Consider the following 20,162-nt stretch of genomic DNA (forward strand, 5'->3'; position numbering starts at 1 on the left):
CTTCTTTCCCTGGGCAAGGGCATGGGAGGGATTCAGCAGGCAGCTCCAGATTTAGTGGAAATAAATGTACAAGCTATTTTTATGGCATGGAGTCAGCTAGCCTACGATGGCGTGGAGTGTGCTAGCCTCTGAGCTCAGCACTGATCTCCTCTGGCCCGGAGGTTTTTAGCTTTACCAGAAATTCCAGGGTGTCCGTGCTGTTGCTGAGCTCGGTGGGCTGTCAGCAGTACATCTTTGCTTTACAGCGCCTCGCTGTGCAACAAGAAGCAGGAGCCCGGTTTACAGCGGTGCCGCCGAGCCGTTACTGTGGGATGTAGTTGGTTACCGGCCTGTTTGGAAATGGTTTCTGACGCTGGCCCACTGCCACCTCCTTTGATATTCAGCTCATGCTTGAGAGTCAAAAATCCTGCCTCAGAGAAACTAAATTCTCATACTTAATTACCATACAAAATGTTTACCCATTGTATTGCAATTTGAGAATGCTGTATTAAGTCTATTATGGGAAATTAATATATTCTTCTTCCATTCCTGAGATTCCAAACTTGAAAGGAAACTGCTGCGTTTCGTACCTTCTGTGTAGAGCATGAGGAATGGGAAACGTGTGTTGTGTGTCAGTGTTGCTAGGTCAGAAGCTCTAATCAGTGTGTGTGTGCGCTTACAATAAAATATGTGTGTGCGTAATACTTCGTGATAAACTTAAAATTCTTGTATGCTTATTCTTGTTGCATTCTGAAGTTTGGGTTGGCACGTACGTTTCTTAAATGACTGAACTTTTGGAACAAGATGGTTTTTGAAGTCCTGCAGAAGTTGAGCATACCTGTTATCTTAAGGCTTTTCTCTTCAGTTTTTAGTTTTATCAAACAAAAATGCCAAAATTATTCTTAGAATTGTTCAGGGCTTAGTACTATTAGAGGTGTGCATTGTTTCTGAAAATACTATTAATTTTGAAGCATTTTTAATCCCCAAATTCCGTTATGTATCCCACCATCACATCAGTGTCCACCGCCAACAAAGGCTAAAAGAGTTTCCTTTTTGGCACCTGTCTTGCTTTAACCGCACATGGAGATGAATTGGGAGGCTCAGTGGGTTTGTCTTGTAAGAAACATTGACACACAGTCTGCTTCCTTAGCTATTTCTGAAATTTAGAAGCAATACTCTATTAAACCTCGAGTAATCTGTTATTTTTGGAAGGTTATAATAAAATGCGGGGTGGGAAGGTCTCTCCTAGAAGTTGTGACTACAAAAATAATTTATTCTGAGTAAAAAATACAGTTTCTTATCTGGATGCTTTCTTTATGTGAAACTGTTAAGGATTTCTGTGTAATCCTTGAAAGTGGGGGTTTTTTTTGTGGTGGTGTGTTTTGGTTTTTTTTTTTAGTTACCACTTCATTTTATCATATGCTAATTTTTAAAAGGCATATTTCAAACAAGTCTATGTCATTCAATTTATGAAAGGGATAACAGGGTGTTTCTGTCAAAAGAGTCTGTTCCAACATGAGGGGAGAATATCCCTTCTCTTGTCTCTCGGTTGGACAAACTTAGGAGCATCCTCTCAGCTGTTCAACTGAACAAACCTCGGAGCATCCTCTTTTTCTAAAATAGTCGTCCTTCCCCTCCGAAGCCTCTCCTAGAATAACAGGTTTAGTCAGTTACCTAGCAGTAGTATTTTCAGTGATACAGATATAAATTAAGAAGAACAAGGACAAACATTTCTGAAGTCGTAAACCTTTTCCCACTGGTGATGTGAAGGACAGATGATTATACTGTCTAGCTTTGTAGATTTTTTTTTTTAAATATATATAAAGAAATTAAAAGCAAGCCTCTAACCTGCAAGGATTTAGATCATACTTTACTATAGAGAGAAAGAGTTCTGTTACATTTTTTTAGTCACATCCCTATAACAAAATAAACAAAAGCATAATTCCGTAAGTTTTACGTAGCTTTAGCTGCTATACCTCACATGCTGGCTAAATTATGAATTTGATAAAACAATAACATCTGGACCATTAGATGTCAATGTTCTGCTTTCTGTTGCGTAGCTTATCATGGGTTAAGTTTTTCAAGATAGACTGTCCATGTTCATACCGTTGCCTACCTCTGCTTTCTCTGTACTGTTGGACATTTTACAATAAAAGTAGAAAAGGGAGAAGTGGAGGGGAAGGTAAGCGTTGCAGTGAAGGTCATGGGGATCCATATGAAAGCTTCCACTAGAGTTGTACTTCCAGAAATCTCTGAAGTGTGAGTGTGTACTTCAATGACACGAAACTAATGCTGTCAGGTTTTAAAGAGCTGTTTTGTTTCTAGGTCACATTGGAATGCTTCAAGCTACTCAAATGACTCAAGAAGTTACAATCAGAGATTTGGAATCGGAAAAGTCTAGATTAAAAGAAAAACTATCCCAACTGGAAGAGGAAAGAAACTTGCTACAAAGCAAAACACAGAGTCTGGATGAGCGACAAAGGCAGCAAATTCTGGCCTTGGAGAAGGTTAAACAGCTTATTGGCTTTAGTTGAATAAAAATAAAAGACCTAGAATTCTCAGAAGAAATGATTGGATTAATTTTTGTTTAATATGACTGGACTAGGACTAGCAATAGTATGTTCCAAGTATATCTCTTGTAGCAACATAGAATGACTAACATAGAGTGTAAAGTGAGAGTAGAGGGAAGTCAGTTTAGATGTTGTTCAGGCTGCTTTGGACATCTTTTAACAACTTCATTTAATTTATGATCTCGTGTATAGATGCCTACTATCTAAAGCATCCAGTAAGGAGAAATGTGAAATGGCTTAAAGAACAATTTAAAAAGCCATTCTCTGAAAATGCGCTGAGCATGTTTGAAAATACTGAACTGAAATTTTCTGTAGCCTTGATACCTGATTGCTGTTTCCCCAGATTAAATAGAGAAAAAAATAGATTTTTATAAGGATATATTGCTTTGCATGGATATATTGAAACTACCTTTCTGGTTATTGAAGGATTTAGTCAGTGCTTAGTGTTTGCTCAATTTGTTTTATATGGAAATTAACTTTTGTTGATTTGCGTTATCAGTAATGTTTTTGTGGTTTTTTTTTTTATTCCTACTGTTCAGATTTTTTTTACCATTTAAAAGAAATTATTTTATGTTTCTGTCTTTTATAGAAAGTAAATGAAGCAAGGGAAACACAACGTGAATATTATGAGAAGGAACTGGTAAAATTGCAAGCAAGATTGGAAGGAGAGGCTGCACAGTTAAAGGAGGCTCATTCCAAGACCTTAGAAGAATTGGCATGGAAACACCATACTGCAATTGAGGCTGTACACAGTAGTGCTAATAAGGATAAGAAAAAACTGCAGATGGTAGGTTTGTATTTTCTTAATAATCAAACGTATTACAAAAAAGCAAATGTTACAGCTTGAACCTTGTACTGCATGGTTTTGTTGTATGGCAAGTTTTATTTGGAGTTACCTGCAGATCTGCTGGGTGCCTCTGAAGAAACTGCTCAGCCTTTATTAAAATAACATATATCTTGCAAAAAAAACCAAAACACTTGTACTGTCATTTGTCTGCATACAGAAGAGAAATTATCAACTTGGACAACTTTCTTTTCAAGTATAGTAGATGTGTTTTCACAGGTTTTGTGACCCATATTCAGAAGAGTTGGTATAGCACTCAAGAACAGTTCTTCTGAAGGAGATGAAAGACTATGTTACTCTGATATTTATTTTAAAATCTTCATAAACAGCCCAGAATTACAAGAAGATACTATATTAGTACCCGACTATATATATACTCAGGAGATGGCAACAGCTGTACCTAACTGACATTGTAAAGTTATGCTCCCTGTATATCAACTATTCATTTACCTTTGACTGGAATCCTGAAACTGAAAGGCTTTTTTGTTTTACAAAATTGGGCTTTTCTTTGTTGGGATAAATGAGAGGACCAATTTTGATTCATTATTTCCTAATCTGATTGTATGTACATTATACACAAATTTTGCCTTATACAGTAAATACAGGATAAATATTGTTGAATTTAAGGCTTTGTAATGCTCCTCTGGTGTGTTCACGGGAAATGCACCAAGAAATACAGCTGTAGTTAGTGATGTGCATCTTAGACTTTTGGGGTTTTAATTTGGGGGGGGGTGGGTGTAAATTATTTTACTAGTGTGTTGCTTCTTAGTTTTACTTTTATTAAATCCCTAAGATTTTTTTTTTATGTCTCCCAGTAATGGAAGTTGTTCTCTGAGGCATACATGCATCTGATCTTTCAGGTTTACTTTCTTTATAACTTTAAACATGCCTGTTATTAAAACAATGTCTCTTAAGGGTTTCTGGGAATATTTTTCTTTTACTTCAGTAAGATGTGGGGTTCTTTTTGTTTTGGTTTTCATTTGTTTGGTATTAAAACAATGTAGAGAATAAAACAAAAGGATATCATAAAATGTTTGTTCTTAAATCATTAAATTAGTTAAAATAGGGAACACCTCTATAAATGTGAGAAATGTGAAACTTGATTTTAGCAAGGGAAAATTAACTATGAAAATATGTCAAGGTCAAGATCTCGGTAAATGTTAATCAGTGTACTGTCTGCTCTGTCAAACCTGTTTTGCTAAGCACATGGTGTGTTGAGTAATTCAAGGAACAGTCTTAAATGTGGAGAAGAGTTGAATTTAGTATGAGGGAGAAGCATGATACAAGGAGCCTTGGCATAGAGGACATGAGGATTTATTGGGACTGGAAGGCTGGGAAAGGCATCTGGGGTTTGGAAACCTTTGAAAAAAAAATGGAACAGAAGAGAGTTCTGAAGAATGAGAACAAGACTCAAGAAATGGCTTAAATATATCTCTTTGTTTCAATTCTTCCATCTATAAAATGAGCTGTAAAAGTGGCATCAGTTCATAGGAGGATTATGAAAATAGAGCTGCTAATAATTTTGCAGTACTGCACAGCTGTACTGACAAGTATCATAAAAGAACTAATTACTCCGTTATCAGAATAGGGTCTGAATAGCACTAGTGAAAGTTTGCAGGCAGCAGATTTCACAGCACGAACAAGAAAAATTGAGTAAGTCTCGCTTAGCAAGCATCGTTTGTCCCACGTGGTGATTGATCTGGGCCTGGTGAAGAACACATGCACTTGTTGAGTTACGTTGCAAGCAATGCGTTATTGAACACGTAACCCTCTGTTTTGTCGCTCTGTCCAACCTCTATGAACAAAGAGATTGTGCAAGCAGTTTATACACAAATTGTTTGTGGCCTATTGCACGCCCTAATGGAGTGCTAGAACTAACAAGGTACTAAGCTTAATGTGCTTACCACCCCCTGCAAAACACTTGAGGGGTGTCTGGTTTTGGACGGGGCAGGGTTGACCACCGTTGCTTCTTGGAATGAGCTGGGTGACACTGAAATGCTGTCTTGCAGCTCCGCGGTTTTCCTTGGAGTTGTATACCTTTTCATGACAGTCCTTTTTCCTCTTGAATTCTTGAGTTCCTAACTCTCCCTCAGTCTTACCAATGCCTGCAGTTGTACTTTTTCTTCCATGCTTGGCTCTGGTCTCTCTATTTTCATAGCTGTTTCTGAGATCTAACTCATTACTCAGAAATCTGGGCCCGAGGCTACACAGAGGCACTGAATCGATGCTAAGCCTTGCATTACAGCTGAAGCCCTAGGAAGGAGTTACTAAAGGAGCCTCTGTAGCTGCACAGAAAACCTTGAAGTCTTGTATTACGTGGCTCTGGAGCACCTTACTTGGCAACCTTAATTTTTTTCAAGAATACTTTGTGGTATAACACATTGTATAGTATATTCCACTGAAATAGATAATAAAGCTCTTAATTTTAACATGTTTCATGTTAAGTATTTTGTGACAAATTGTTCTTCTGAAAATATATTCTGAATATTAATAAAGCTGAGCTGTAAATCTATAGTTTTCCTTAAAAAAAAAAAGTTTCTAACAAATACATAGACAACATAGGCTCACGTAAGAGAAATATAATTCATCCGACAGAGTTATTTTCAGAATTTGGCTATTACTCCACAGAGATGGAATGAAAACAGAGGTGTTGCTTGATTCTCTCCGTATAATTGAACTTGAAGACTAATTGTTGATTTCTTTTGGTTCTACGTAAATTTTATAGATAGAGTGTGGGGCTTTTTTTCATTTATTGTAACAGCCTGAAAAACTTCCCAAAGCTCAGTCTGGATTTTAAGATTCATTATTTTCTGTGGGGATCGTGTGTAGGAAATAGATGGGTAAAGGCTGAAGGGTAAGCACATTATTGGTGTAATTTTATAAAAAGTGAAAACTTCTGTCTTCTGTCAACTCAGATTGAAAAACTGTGAAAGTAGATACAGTTTTAATGATTTTGATAATGAAGTGCAAAGTGAAAATAGTAAATGAGAAGAAAGTCCTGGTTGTCTTTGTTTTGTGATTAATCAAGGATGTCAGATTAGAAAATAAACTATAAAATTAAAACATCCATTGTAAAAGGAAATAAATACTCATGTTTTAACGTTTTAAGGAAAGGACAATTATTGGTTGAGATCAGCAATATTTATGCCAGGAGAAAAAATTTTCATGTGGTACACCTGTGCTTTGCGATGACTGTATGGCAAGTATTTAATATTTCTTTCATCCTTCTTATTTCTGAAGGAGTTGGAACAGCAGTTTGAGAAGGAGAAACTGCATTTGGAGGACGATAAGAATCAGCTCCGACAGCAGCTGGAAAACCTGAAGGAGGAGCTGACGACAAAACTGACTTCTGCCAATCAGGAGGCAAGCGTTAACTTAATTATATCAGCTAAGGATCCTGTGCGCTAGTCCACATTTCATCAATAATGGTCTTGTGCTTAGAGAGCTAGGGCTGCACTGTTCACTCTGTTTAGTGCCTTATTTCTGTTTAAAGTGGAGTATTCTTCAGACACGGTAAGTTACTTGATTGCTTCTGAGCAATGATTTTATTGTCCTTTACAAACTTAACAAAGCAAAAGAGATGGAGGTACAAAACAGTCGACGTAAACAGCTTTTCTTGTTTTAACTCTGCTTTTCTCATTAGGTGCACAGACCTCTACACATTCATTAGATTAGAGTGTATATATTTTGAAATAGTGGTTCTCATTAGTTGAATTTGTGTAAAAAATGTTTTCTCACAGTAAAGTTACAGGTAGCTTCAGAACTTTTATGTAACCTCTTTCCTTGCAAAATGCTTTGAATACAGGTTGGATATTTTTTTACTTCTAAAAATGCTTTAATTGAATCTTTGATTTTATAATATTACAGGAATTTGTTTTTTAATACAGAAACATTAAGTGATATTACAGGAGAACAGGCTGTGCGAATAGAACTTTTTCTGGGTTGGAATTAGAAAACACTGGAAGAAAATGAAACCAGGATGACTTGGGTGCCATTAGCAATAATTATGGAAATTACTGCATGGTTTTTTTATGTCATAGGTGTGTCGTCTGCAAGACCTAGTGCGAAAAAGTGAACAAGGCCTTGGTACTGCAGAAGGACATATCTCCAGTCTTCAAGAAGCTCAGGAAATACTCCAGAAAGAGTTAGAATTAACTAGAGCAAGACTGCGAGAGACCACAGATTCATTGTATAGTGTTGAGGTAACCATAATGTTGGAGAATAAATTGTGCAAAGTACAGTCACAGTGATTTTGGTCTTGTTTTTAAAGCAGCAAGAAGTATTATAGTGTACACATCATGGAAGGAGCTTCATATGGCTTCATTAAAAGGGAGTTTTCTCTTTTTATTTCAAGCGGAGAGAAGAAAGCTGGAAAACTAGGATGGGTTGGCTTGAGGGTGGTGTTTTTTGTTTTTTTTTTAGTTGGTTGTTTTGGGGTAGATGGGGTTTTTTTGTTGTTTTCAGAACACTTCTAGTATTTAACGGGTATTACTGCAAGCACCTCTTTCTGTGATTAATACAAATTGTAGCTGCCAAAGTATGTCCATACAAAATATATCCAGAGTTGGATTTTTTCAGAGGCTTAATAGAGTTTCATGAGGATGTAAAAAGGATATGTGTTATAGCAGTGCTATTCCAGACAGTTTCATGTCTTCGTGCAAAACAAGATCCAGAGCTTACTAGGTCTAGAGTTCATTGAAACCTTTTTAAATTTTTTTTTTAATGCATGAATACCATGTTTTCCTCAAATAATGGGCACTGTCTTCATTTCAGGCTCAAATTTAGAATTTCAGAAGAGCTTGAGAATAGTTCAAAGAGTTATGCTATGATATCTTTGAAAGTTAGTAGACTATCCAGAAAATGTGACCACTTTATACAGTTGAAGCAATTAATTTGTCTAAGCACAAATATATCGGCGTTTTAGTTGGCTTAGATGGAACTGGAACTGTCAGTTAATCTGTCAGTAGCTCATTGACTTTAATGTTGTTAAAAAAAAAACAACTTCCCTGAATCTGTTTTCATACTGGTGTTATTTTCTTAACAAAACCAGCATGAAACAGGATATTTGTGTATATATATATATTTTTTTTTAATTTCTTTCAGCTATGGGCATTAGTTGCGCACCTTATTACAGTTTATAACTTCCTCTGTATTTTTAAATAACTTATCTAAGTGTCCTTATGAACTACTGCATTCTTCTCTCTTTACCTATTATAACATGTAAATATTCAGACATAGCAGGTTACTGGGAATAACATTTATCTTAACAGATTTTAAAATACATAAATGAGAAAATCCTACAGAAAAATTCTCACTTTAAAAAGTCTTAATTAAATTTCGGTGGCCATGCTTGCTTCTTATGAATGAAGCAAGCACTGCTGAAAAACATTCACGTAAGTATGATTTCTAGGTAGTACCTAATAGTATTTTAGTATGGTAAAATTTGAACAGAAATTGATAGGATTTTTTAAGGGTTTTTTCTGTGTTTAGACTGTGAAACTCTGTTTCTAAGCAGGTTTGTCCAGTCAAGAAAAAGAAAGAAGATACATGAACTTTGTATCAAATCCAGCTAGCTCAAGCTTTGAAATTTCAGTCCGAATATTTGCTGCTTTAAAAAAACCAGAATCCCAAACATGCTGGAGAAGAACCTAAGCAACCTGCTGTAATTCTGAAGTTAGTCCTGCAGCGAACAGGACTTGATGGCCTTTTGAGGTTCTTTCCAACAGAAATTATTCTGCAACTCAATGTAACAGTATGTGAAAAGATTACTTCCAGAATGACTTAAAGGAAAATTGCTTTTTATAAGAATGCAGAATTCTGTTCCACAAGTGAGAAGTATAGGCGTTAATTGCGTGTAATTAAGAATTACACACTGAAAAAGTTTATAGTTCAAGTTTTATGAGCCAATTGTAACTGACGTTTTTGTTATAAATACATTTGTTTAATGTTTGAAATACTTTTTTGCTGCTGATCAGTCTCTATTGTGAAGTTTGTGTTTGCAGGGAGAACTAGATCAGGAGAGACAACAGCACGAGGCAATGATTGCTGCCATGAGAGAAGAGGAGAAGTTCAAAGTTGACAGAATGGCTCGTGACTTGGAAATAAAATGGACAGAAAATCTTCGGCAAGTATTAATTTTTTTCTTTTATTCTTTAATAAGAAATGAAGAGTGTATTACATACATTTCATCTGCTATTACATTTGCACAGCAACGGTTTCTGTTATTATCTAAACTTTTCCAGTTATTACTGAGTTCTTAATTCTTTTTCAGTTCTTGCACAAGGTCTACTGCATTTTAGTTATTTGACTTTTGCTTTTAGACAGGAATGTAATAAGCTTCGTGAAGAGCTGAGGCTGCAGCATGAAGAGGATAAGAAGGCAGCCATGACTCAGCTGTTGCAACTGAAAGAACGTGAAAAAAATGCAGCAAGAGATGGGTGGCAAAAAAAAGTTGAAGATCTTTTAGACCAGGTAACTATGGTCTCTTTGAGAATTGGAAGGCTGTTACAATGTAGTTGCTGGTGGTTTATTACCAATTAACTACACGAAATTGGTTGTGACATCTATCTCTGAAATGAAATTTGTTAGCTTAATGCTTTTTAAACCTAATCATTATTGAACTTTTTAAGTAATATATGAAAATGCCTTAAAACTATATGAATGTCCTTCTTTACCCTGAGTGGGAATAAAACTTTTTACATTTTTTGGGGTGGAGTGAGAGGGTGTTGACAGCCTCACCTCTTTGCTATAAGACTTCTTTGATTCTTTGTCTGCTCACCTATTCTATTGTAAATATTTACCAGTGCTAAGTGTTTGGACTTGGAGGTATCCCTTATCTGTACAATAATAACACTGTATGAGTCACTCAGTTTCTACAACATGTTTATGACAGCTGTGTCTTCTCTTAAGCGATTTTAAACGTTATTTTGGGATAATTTTAATAAATAGTGAGGTTTTTTTAATTGCAACTTGTACTTATAAACTCGGTTATGTTACATAATTCACAGGAAATACTTGCATTGTACTTTTTCCAAACCATAAATGCTGGTTTTAATGGCTACAGTTTGAAAGAATAGCTGATAATGAACAAATACATTTTAAAGTAAGAGAAACAAATTTTGGAACTCATTAAATGACTGTGATTTCAGGGTGTTATTGTGGGATGGCTTTTAATTTGCTTTCTAATTTGAAAAGTCTGATAACTGAACATGCAATTCATTATACAGCATCTTATAGGAACACATAACAATTTATTTTGCTGACAAGGGAATTTAAGCTTGTAAAATCTTGTGGCTTAGGCTTATAAAAGCTGGAGGTCTTCAGAGTTCTTGGTCTGTTACTTTTTACAACATGAACGTAATAAGACTTGGACTCATTTGATTTTAACTTTCACTTACTGCCTGTACCCAAACTTCATCTACTCTCTCTAATGCTACCTATAAATAGCATTTTCTCTAGGAAAGTACAATTTGGAAGGGACATGTTAAACTTTCTGTAGTTTTAACATACTTTTAGAATACTTTACTTATCTCTGCCTTTTAAAAATACCATAATAAATCTATCCTACACTTTCAGAATGGAAAATTGGTATATTGCACATGAACAGTTTCTTTCTGCATATGGAAGAAAGTTTGGAATCGGAAGGTGAACTGTAATAAGGAGAATTTTACTAGAGAATTTGCAGACATAGGGAATGGTCTGTATATGAAAAATGGTTAGGTGGTTTGTTTTTCATTCCTTTTACTGTACCAAAGAGCTGCACCATTTCATAACAGCATGTGTGTTCAGAGGACTAATAAGAAACTAAACCCTGGAGGAGTCTTCACTTTTTTTTTTAATCCAGATGTTGTTTTTCCATACCAGTGTTTGAATTGGATAGGTATTTCATAAAGATCAAAAAGTTGTTGTTGGTGGTAGGGAATTTAACTTTCCCTCTGTATGAATCTACATTTTATCAGTTACCCCTAGGGGAGAGAGAATTCCAGACCATAGCATACAAGATGGATGACTTAACTCTTGGAGGAATGGGTTTGTAGTAAGTTCCTCCTGATTGCAGTACACAAGGGGTAGCCTCTGAGAGTTCCACTGACCTGGATCATAGAATCATCGACTGACTTAGGTTGGAGGAGACCTCAGAAGCTCATCTAGTGCCACTTCTTGCTCAAAGCAATCAACACGGAATTTGAACCAGGTTGCTTAGGGCTTTGTCCAGTCAGACCTCGAAATAATCTCCAAGGATGGAGATTCTGCAGCCTCTCTGCATAATCTCTTCTAGTGCTTAATTATCCTGATAGTGAGTTTTTTCTTTATATTTAGACAGAACCTCCTCTGTTTCAGTTTATGATCATTGTCTTTCGTTGTCCTGTTGTGCACCACTGTAACAAGGCTGGGTCCACTTTCTCTGTAACCACTTCATAGGTACAGGAAAGCTGTTAAGTCCCACAAAACCTTCTCTTCTTTAGACTGAACAAACCTCATTCCCTCAGAAGGATATGTGTTCCAGTCCCAGACATCTTAGTGGTAGCCCTCCACTGAACAAGTTCAAGTTGATCAACTTTTCTCTTTTACTGGGGCAACCAAAGCTGAACGAACGGGAGGAGGAGACAGAATGTGCCCTCCAGGTGATGTGCAACAAGTGCCAAGTCAAAGGGTCGGATCCCTTCCCTCAAACGACCGGTGGTTGCTACAGCCCCGTATGCTGCTGGCGTTCATTGCTGCCAGGCCACACTGCTGGTTCGTGTTTAGCCTGCCATTAACAAGGTTATGTAAAGCAGATCTTTAACCCAGTATGAACCAGTGCAGGGGTTTAGTCCATCCCTCGTAAAGGACTTTGCATTTGTCTGTGTTGAGTTTTGTGAGATTCCTACCAGTCCATACCTATCACCTATATAGGTCCCTCTGGATGGCAGCCCTGCCTTTCAGTGTACTGTCTCCCCTCCGCTGTGCCACGCTCCACCTTCTGCTCCTCCCAGGTTGGTGTCATCCACAAACTCCCTGAGGGTACTCTCTATCTCCTCCTCCAGATCGTTGATAAGGTACTAAAACGATCAGGTCCTGGAAGAGACGCCTTAGGAACTCTACTTGTAACGAGCTTTCAGATAGAGTGAACCATTAACTGCTACCCTTTCAGCTTGGTAATCCAGCCAGTTCTCATCTATCTGGTAGCCCACCCATCTGAATCGTGATCTGATCAGATACGAGGATGTTAAAAATCTTGCTGAAGTCGAGGTCACGAACGTCCACTGCTCTCCCCGCATCCGCAGATCTCGTCATCTCATCGCAGAAGAAAATCAAAGATAGTATTTTCATTAAGGAAGAGAGTGGAAGAGTTTTGGTATCTGTTTCATAATGCAAAGATTAGCATACACTTTGGTTGTGTTAATCTAGAGTGACGCCATTCTGAGCAGAAACTGCATTGGGCCTGCTTTGGCGCTCCAGGAACTATTGCAATAAGCCCAGCGGTGCTTGGCAATCTGTAAAGGTGCAGTAAGACTTCACCCCAGAGGGCTCACAGTCTAGTTTAAATAGATGGAGACAGCAACAAAAATGAGATTCTTCTCCTCTTACATATTTTTATATATATAAAAAGTTAACAGCATTGGGAAGAATTCAAATTTCGGTCCATCAAAAGGACGTCTGTTCATACCTGTTGTCTTTCAACTACACTGAACCAGCGCAGCCTGAGATACTGCAGTAGGGCCGTAAAATTGTGAATTTGTTACACCCAGCCCCAGTCTTCATTAGAGGGAAGGTATGTTTAAAACCCATTTGAAAGGCATGAAGTCTGTGTGAAAATTAGGAAGAGAGCAGAGATCCAGCTCCTCTTTCTGCAGTTCAGATTTTTGTACCTGAAGCATTGGTCTGGTCTATACCAGCAATACAGTACAATGATTCATCAAGACCAAGGTCTCTGCTAAATCATTTGTAAACTCCTAACTTGACAGAAAATGTGGTCTATGCGTGCTCTTTATGTTGAGAAAGTGTCTAGACCTTTACCATTTAGTTGTATAAATGCTGTTCAGAAAGGTTCAGAATTCAGAAATGAAATGCTCATCTATACAGGTACATAATTTTCTAGTATGTATTGATACATCTCAGATTTGATTTAAAAACAAGCTTCAAAGAAGCGTAGCACCTAAGCTGAAGTATAGGCATGGTTATGTAAGCAAAGTGTTGAAAAAACAGGTTTAAGTGAACGGAGAGAAGCAACACAGTATAGTTAAACTGTAGAAAAATACAGCATAGGGTATGCCCAGCTTTGAATGCTGCTGACTGGTGCTGGAAAAACTGAATGGAGAGACACAGCTCTAAATGGCAACAAGGTTTAGAAAATAAAATAAAAAAAGTTCAATCGGAAAATTCATGCCCATAAAGTGTACTAGGCTGGTTTGCGTCTTTTTTTTAAAATCGTTATACTAATTACCAATTTTTGCCTTCTACTAGTTGTTGCACATTTGATAGGTGAGATCTAGATCTTGCATAAAGCAAGGTGGTAGTTTTGCTTTTATACTGGCAATGCTAAGCAGTCCCTCATAGAATGCATGTAGGGTTATTGTGATTCTAACTGTATCGCTTTGTCATGAGTAAAACAATTCCCTTGAGAGAAAATGCTATGCAGCTGATTAAGTGCTTAAACACATTCTTGCCGGTTGCAGAGCATCACTTCCCATCTACAGTTAAATGTGGTTGGTAGGTTAACTAGATCAGTGTCTGGAGACCAAGTGTGTAGTTCTTATCCCTGATATGAGAAATAAGAGATAAGAAGAAAGTGCTTTTCCTTTTTTTTTCCCTGTAAAATGTACTAAGTACTTCTGCATCAATCCATGGGAGAGTTTCTTCATGAAATATGTAGTGAATTCAGATGTGCTAGCTCTTTTCCATTTCTCCTAGCTATGTAAGGGGCTTTTAACGCTTTTCTTAAAAACATTTTACTGCTGAGAAGGCTTCAGCCATGGATGAAATAGTAGGAATTTTCTTTTTTAAGGAAAGAGCATATTCTCTTCTGCCTCTCCGTATTGCGCAGCCTTCAGTTCTGGGCACTGAAACGTACAGGTTAAGACCTGTATTCTTCTTATCTATTTCTTCTTGCGATAAATGTTTCTTTCTGTAGACTGAATCAAATATTCTGATTGTGGATGGGTTTTTCTATATTTGAGCAAATATTGGTTCTCCCATCTTCCTTCCTTTTCACTAAAACATTCTCTCCTTTTTTGAAAAAATTGTAGAAGTTTCCTCTCAGAGTTTGCTTCTATAATGACGTGTTCCTTTTTAAACTCTCAAAGTAAATCTGAGAAACTTTGATTTATATCGAAATGGAAATATTTCCTTCTGATGTAGACATTATTCAAACAGTAGTTTTCAGAAAATTTCAAACTCAATCTCAAAATCCTGGCCACTGAGTATACTCTTGTTCATGAGGTGGGGTGTTGTGGCAAAGTCGCAGAGCTCCCGTGCACATCGGTAAGTGACGGCTGACCAGGCTTCTACCCGACGGCAGTTACTGCTCCGTCTTTATTTGCCCCTGTGGAGGTGCTTATCGCAGAGCTGGCGTGCATCCACATGAGCAGAATCAGGAAAAGCTATTTTCTTTCCTTTGCGCAAGGGTTATGGGCCTGTTCCACAGCCTGGATAATCCTTGCTTTAGGAGATGTGCTGTTGAATGGATGCTGGAAATTTCTACAATACCGTGGATCGGTTTCTTGAAAGAAGGGAGACTTAACTTTCAGCACAGAATCATTTTACTCTGCTCCCTGTCACTTGATGTTGTCCTGAACACGCTGTCTGAAGGCTTGTCTGTCGGCAGCAGAGAGGAGGTGAATTCCCAGTAACTCCCCCCTCATTCTCTGTGGAGATTCCCGTAGTCCCCAATACCAGCAAGGCTGCCGTGACATCTAGTGGATGGTAGGGGATCTTGGGCAAGATCTAAAAAGCACTTAGAAATCTAAAATGCTGAAATCCGAAAGAATAAAAAGAAAAATCATACTGCAGAGGGAGCAAAGAACGGAGGGCACTTGGAATGCAGTTCAGGGTAAGGTTTTATTGCCTCTTCTTTCATCTGTAGATATTGGTAGTTTTTCCAAAGGAGCACCGCTTTCTGCAGCTCTTGGAAATCTTCAGAAGCAACTACAGCTCTCAAAACTGTGGTCGTAACGGGACTGTGCCGTACCTCCTGCGGGCCACAGAGCATCAGGGGAGCTTTGGGAGGTTCTGCCTAGACCCACTGTCCGTCTGCAGCCTGCCGCTCGCCGCTGATACTCCTGTCTTCTGCGTGGGAAACCTGTGCTTTAAGCAAGCCAAAAACTCTTGTACGTGAGCGTGTGAATAATTGTATAATCCCGAGCCACTGCAGCCCTCGGAGGGCCATCTCCTGAGGGTGCTACCCCTGTTCCCTGGCTGTCCGCACTTCTCAATCAAGAGTCCCCCTTGTTCTGGGATGCCGGTTCTATGCAGAGATGTGATCCTCAGGGTTGGTTGGTGCATTTGTTCTGTCCACGGTGGTCATTGTAGTGTTGTCTGAAGCTTGAACAGGAAAGCGAATGCCTGACATTTAGCTGTACTCTTTCTGAGCGTTTAGTTAGGGTGAGCCCACTTGGCCCCTACTGCGTACTCTTCATTATTTTACTCTTTGTTTAAAAGATTCTGAATGTAATGGAGGAAGTTCATTAAACACCATTTACACTCGGCAATACAGACAAAAAAACCCCAGTAGAACAAATCAGTTTTCAAAGTGGTTTTGGTGGGATACAGTGGGAATACTAACAGATGTTAGCTTTGTTGCTCTGTTAAAGAATCAACGTGTTACTGGACTTCTTCTTCATCTCTCTTTTGGTTTCTTCTTAATTTAATTTTTTTCTCTCATGGTGTTGTGTTTAATTAAATTTAAAAAGACATCTAGGCTGGTGGTTGGAATTTCGATATCTTCACATCCAAAGAAACTTGGCAATCTGATCTTAAACTCCAATTAGAGTTTTATTATTACCAGGTTTTGTATGGCAGTGTTTGAGTTAGTAAATCTGGAGGAGACTGAAAGACTTTTTAATTCTACCTATCAGTGGATGAAAAGAACATTAAATTCTTAGTATGGTCTGTAATTAATGATGAATGAGTCAGAGAAGAGTTTAATTTGATATATGGGGTTAAGTTTACACTTCCAAAATTGATAAATAGAAATCTAAGCCAAATCCAACAGTAATACCATTCCCCCAAAAAAATTTTAATGTTATATCTGTATATGATTTTCCCTTAAATGTAAGATAAAGACTCTGGCAAGAATCTGGTTTTAAAACATTACCCTTAGCCTCTTTGCTCTGGAAGATAGTTGCTCGAGTAGCTTTTGCATAGGTTCAAAACCAGTGAAAACAGTGGACCCTGGGAGGAATGAGAGAGAACTTATTAGGTGGGGCACAATTAGTCTGAGATTCAGCAGATGCATAACATTGTAGATGAAGGGCACTTCTTGACAGATACCTCTGTGCTCCAGGAGGCATTAGCAAAGACGCATTTATAATCTTTAAACTCCTGACAGCATTATGACAAATAAGTAAAATGAAATGAAGCTGTAGTACCACTCCAAAAACTTTAAAAATTATCAGGAGATTCAAATGGTCCTCTTTTTCCCTTGACCATTGAACCTGCAGTTTGTCATATTAAAACCATATAATCCAAAACCCAAACAGGTAAAAATATGTCAAAATACCTAGGCCTTTTGCCTAGCAGTTTGATAGACTCCTACAACTGGAAAGGAGCAGAGCTTCATCTTTTTAAAGCAACAAGATAAGTACCTCACCTTGTGAGAGCCTGGACACAGCATCTCCACTCACGGTTGCTACAAAACCAGGAGAAAATTGGGGCCCCTGAGATCCCAGAGAGAGTTAGACGTTTCAGGATGCCTCATATATACACTTCGTTTTCCTCAATAGAAAATGCTGGGTTTTGAGAGAGAGGGAAGGGGCTCTAAGGGCTGCTTTTTTTTTTTCCCCCAGTCAGAAAGGGCAGACTTTGCTGCAGCTCTCCCATTCCTAGCATGTCATAAGCCTCAAGCCAAGTACGAAAGGTTGTAGTAGGAAACAGCTGCTTTCCAAATCTCGGCAGAGTCATCTGTCGCATAAGCACTGCGCAGCCGGAGACAGGACATCTGCTGACAGATCAGTCTTCCTCTTCAAACCAAAGATGTGTCTCGAGGGAAGGTTTTGGGGTTGTTGTTGTTGTCATTAACTGGATAGAATGGACCTGTGCCAAAGGTCCCTTCAGCTCTTCAGTAGGTGTCTCGGAAAGTAGTTTCTTTTACTAACATCTGATGGATGCACATAGGTTTCCTTCTTCAGCAAGGTTAGCAGCATCTGTTGGAGGTCATTCTTAAAATGAGGCAAAGACTGCGTAGCAGTCTAGGTCTGCTTTGATACAACAGATAAAGTTGGACCTTCCCTAGTTAAGGTTGCAGGTATTATACAAGAATTCCTATTTGCCAGAAGTATTTTGAAAATTCAGTAAAGTGAATACCAAAGTCAGATCTTGACACAATTTGACATTGAAATATTAATGAGGAAAAAGCGTTACATAACTGATCTTTGGGTGGCATGAAGACAGATGCCGAAAGTCAGTGTCAAGCCTCTTGTAATCTGGTTGAAAGTAACTTTTAGCCAAGAGAAACAATGAAATGAGAGAACTTCCATGCATCCAATAAGTTAATGTCCTGCAGGAAATGATGCAACTGAATAAAAATGTGAAAATGTCAGTGGTGTTCCCCTTCTTGAGGGAAATGACACCATTTGATCACTGAGTGCGGCCCCTGTGACAGTCGTGATGGGAACATGAGCAAGCGTTCCCTACAGTAAGCAAACCCAAAGCTTGAATAGTTTCAAATCTCTAAATCTATGCTGCACTACAACACAAATTGGCCCAACTAAATTGAAAACACAGCTCTTGTAGGAGAGGTGGGAATACAAATCTTTCCCCCCAGACTGCGTGCAAGGTCTTTCGGTCCTGCTGAGTAGCCTGCGATGATCAGTGGGTTCTAAAGATGCAGCAACCTCTTTGCTGTTCCTCTGGCTCATGAGGAAATTCTCTTGGTTACACCTGATGTGTAGCTGTGCATATGCTGAGGGTGGAGAAGACAACACCTCTACTGAAAAATACCAAATAAAGGTGTGTTTTCAGAAGTTCCTATACTTCCATGAAACAAATTAATTCATTTGTACCTCCTGTATCTGCAAAGCCTGATTTCAAAGAGAATTGAGCAAGGGTTTCTCATACCACAATGATATCACAAACCAATAATCTTGAATTCCAACCTCTAGAAATGGAGCGACAGTTAAACCCACGTTCTCCCTTTTTTTTCCTTATCACTTCTTCCCCTTCACAGAACTAGAGAGTAATAATTATGCCTGCATTCTTTTTGGTTCTCATCACTTTTTCCCCAGATCATGGACCTTGCTGTGGAGGTAGTCATGAGAGTGCTTTGAATTTTTATGGAATTTCTTAATAATACTTAAGCCAGACTGGGTTTGGAGTTCTCCATTCTGAATGTGTCCTGCATACTTTTTAGTATGGAGCTGCATCTGATTATATTGCTATACATTTTCCTGGCATCGGCCCCCATGCCAATTGACTAGCCTATATAATTCTAATTTGCTATTCTATCGTGTATGGATTTTATGAAAATTATTTACTATCTAATAAAGGATGAAAATAATAAATTGTGGTCAGGTTTAGTATTAATCCTAGTGAATACCTGTTTGATTTTGTGACGATTCACCACTAGCTTTTTCTGAGATAAAATAAGTTGGTTTTAATATTTTAAAATATCGTTCAGTAATATTGTATAAGCATATGTTTTGATCAAAATCTCAAGTGGTAATAAATTGAATACCATTAAAAAGTCCTCTTAAGCATTACTTCTGTACAGGGGCATTTATTGCCCAAGTTTGTAGTGTTGTCAAAGCAAGAAAACCAGTTTTCTTTAGCAGGGCTTTATTCCATTGTTATGTTGACTGAAAATCGTCGTATTTTCACACTTGAAGATTTTCTTGATTGACTCTTAAATCATCTTTCCCAGTCTCTTTTCCAGGACTGATATTTAGCTAGCTGTCCTATAATTAAATGCTTTTGAATAGTGATGCAATCCTTAGACTTTCAGATTTATAAAATACTTGTGTATTTCAAGTTTTGTTAAAAATCAATAAGCTGTATTTTTGGCTGTATATTCAACATTGCTGTGTGTCTTTTTAGAACACATAGGAATGTCAAATATATGAGTTCTATTTTATGAAAAAAGTAACTTTTTTTTGGTGTCTGCATGATCTCGTAAGATCTGAGCACATAATAGTTAAATTTTTTGCACAAGATAATTACTGTTCTCATTCCACAATCAGGAAATGCGGGGTGCAGAAAGACGGCTTTGAGTGAGGCAGCCTAAGAAATCCGTGACAAATCTGAACTTAATTGGAGAGTTTGAGTGCAGAACCTGTGCCAAAAGTTGATTTTAATTCCATCTGTTTTCCAGATCTCTGGAAAATTTTTACATTTGGTGAAATCGCATGTAGTAAAATGGTTAGTCCATCCGAGTACTTCTAGTTGTAAGATCAGGTTGACAGCAAAGCAAGACCAGTTTCTTTCTTAGGGAAAAAAAAAAGGGAAAGAAATGTGTTACTCTGCAGGGGGCAACTCTCCTTTGCTTAAATGGCCTTCTTAATAGGGCAGACCTCAGAGTTTATACGTCCTGCATATATGTAAAAAGATATACTTCCCAAATAGGGAAAGTATATAAATAA

At 37.8% G+C, this 20,162-nt stretch overlaps 1 protein-coding gene across 1 annotated transcript in view; it reads left to right on the plus strand.

Moving 5' to 3' along the window:
* The window catches only part of LOC104160804 (protein FAM184A-like), a 21,046-nt gene extending 5,340 nt beyond the window's left edge, over positions 1-15,706 (plus strand). Inside the window, exons 4-10 of the mRNA XM_009699032.1 lie at positions 2,305-2,486; positions 3,139-3,336; positions 6,634-6,756; positions 7,434-7,595; positions 9,396-9,521; positions 9,718-9,873; positions 15,455-15,706. Coding sequence (XP_009697334.1) covers positions 2,305-2,486; positions 3,139-3,336; positions 6,634-6,756; positions 7,434-7,595; positions 9,396-9,521; positions 9,718-9,873; positions 15,455-15,706 — 1,199 coding nt within the window. The remainder of the gene's footprint in view (positions 1-2,304; positions 2,487-3,138; positions 3,337-6,633; positions 6,757-7,433; positions 7,596-9,395; positions 9,522-9,717; positions 9,874-15,454) is intronic.
* The last annotated feature ends 4,456 nt before the right edge of the window (positions 15,707-20,162 follow it).

The sequence above is a fragment of the Cariama cristata genome, unplaced genomic scaffold, assembly GCF_000690535.1.
Source record: "Cariama cristata isolate BGI_N322 unplaced genomic scaffold, ASM69053v1 scaffold7994, whole genome shotgun sequence".
Lineage (NCBI taxonomy): Eukaryota > Metazoa > Chordata > Aves > Cariamiformes > Cariamidae > Cariama > Cariama cristata.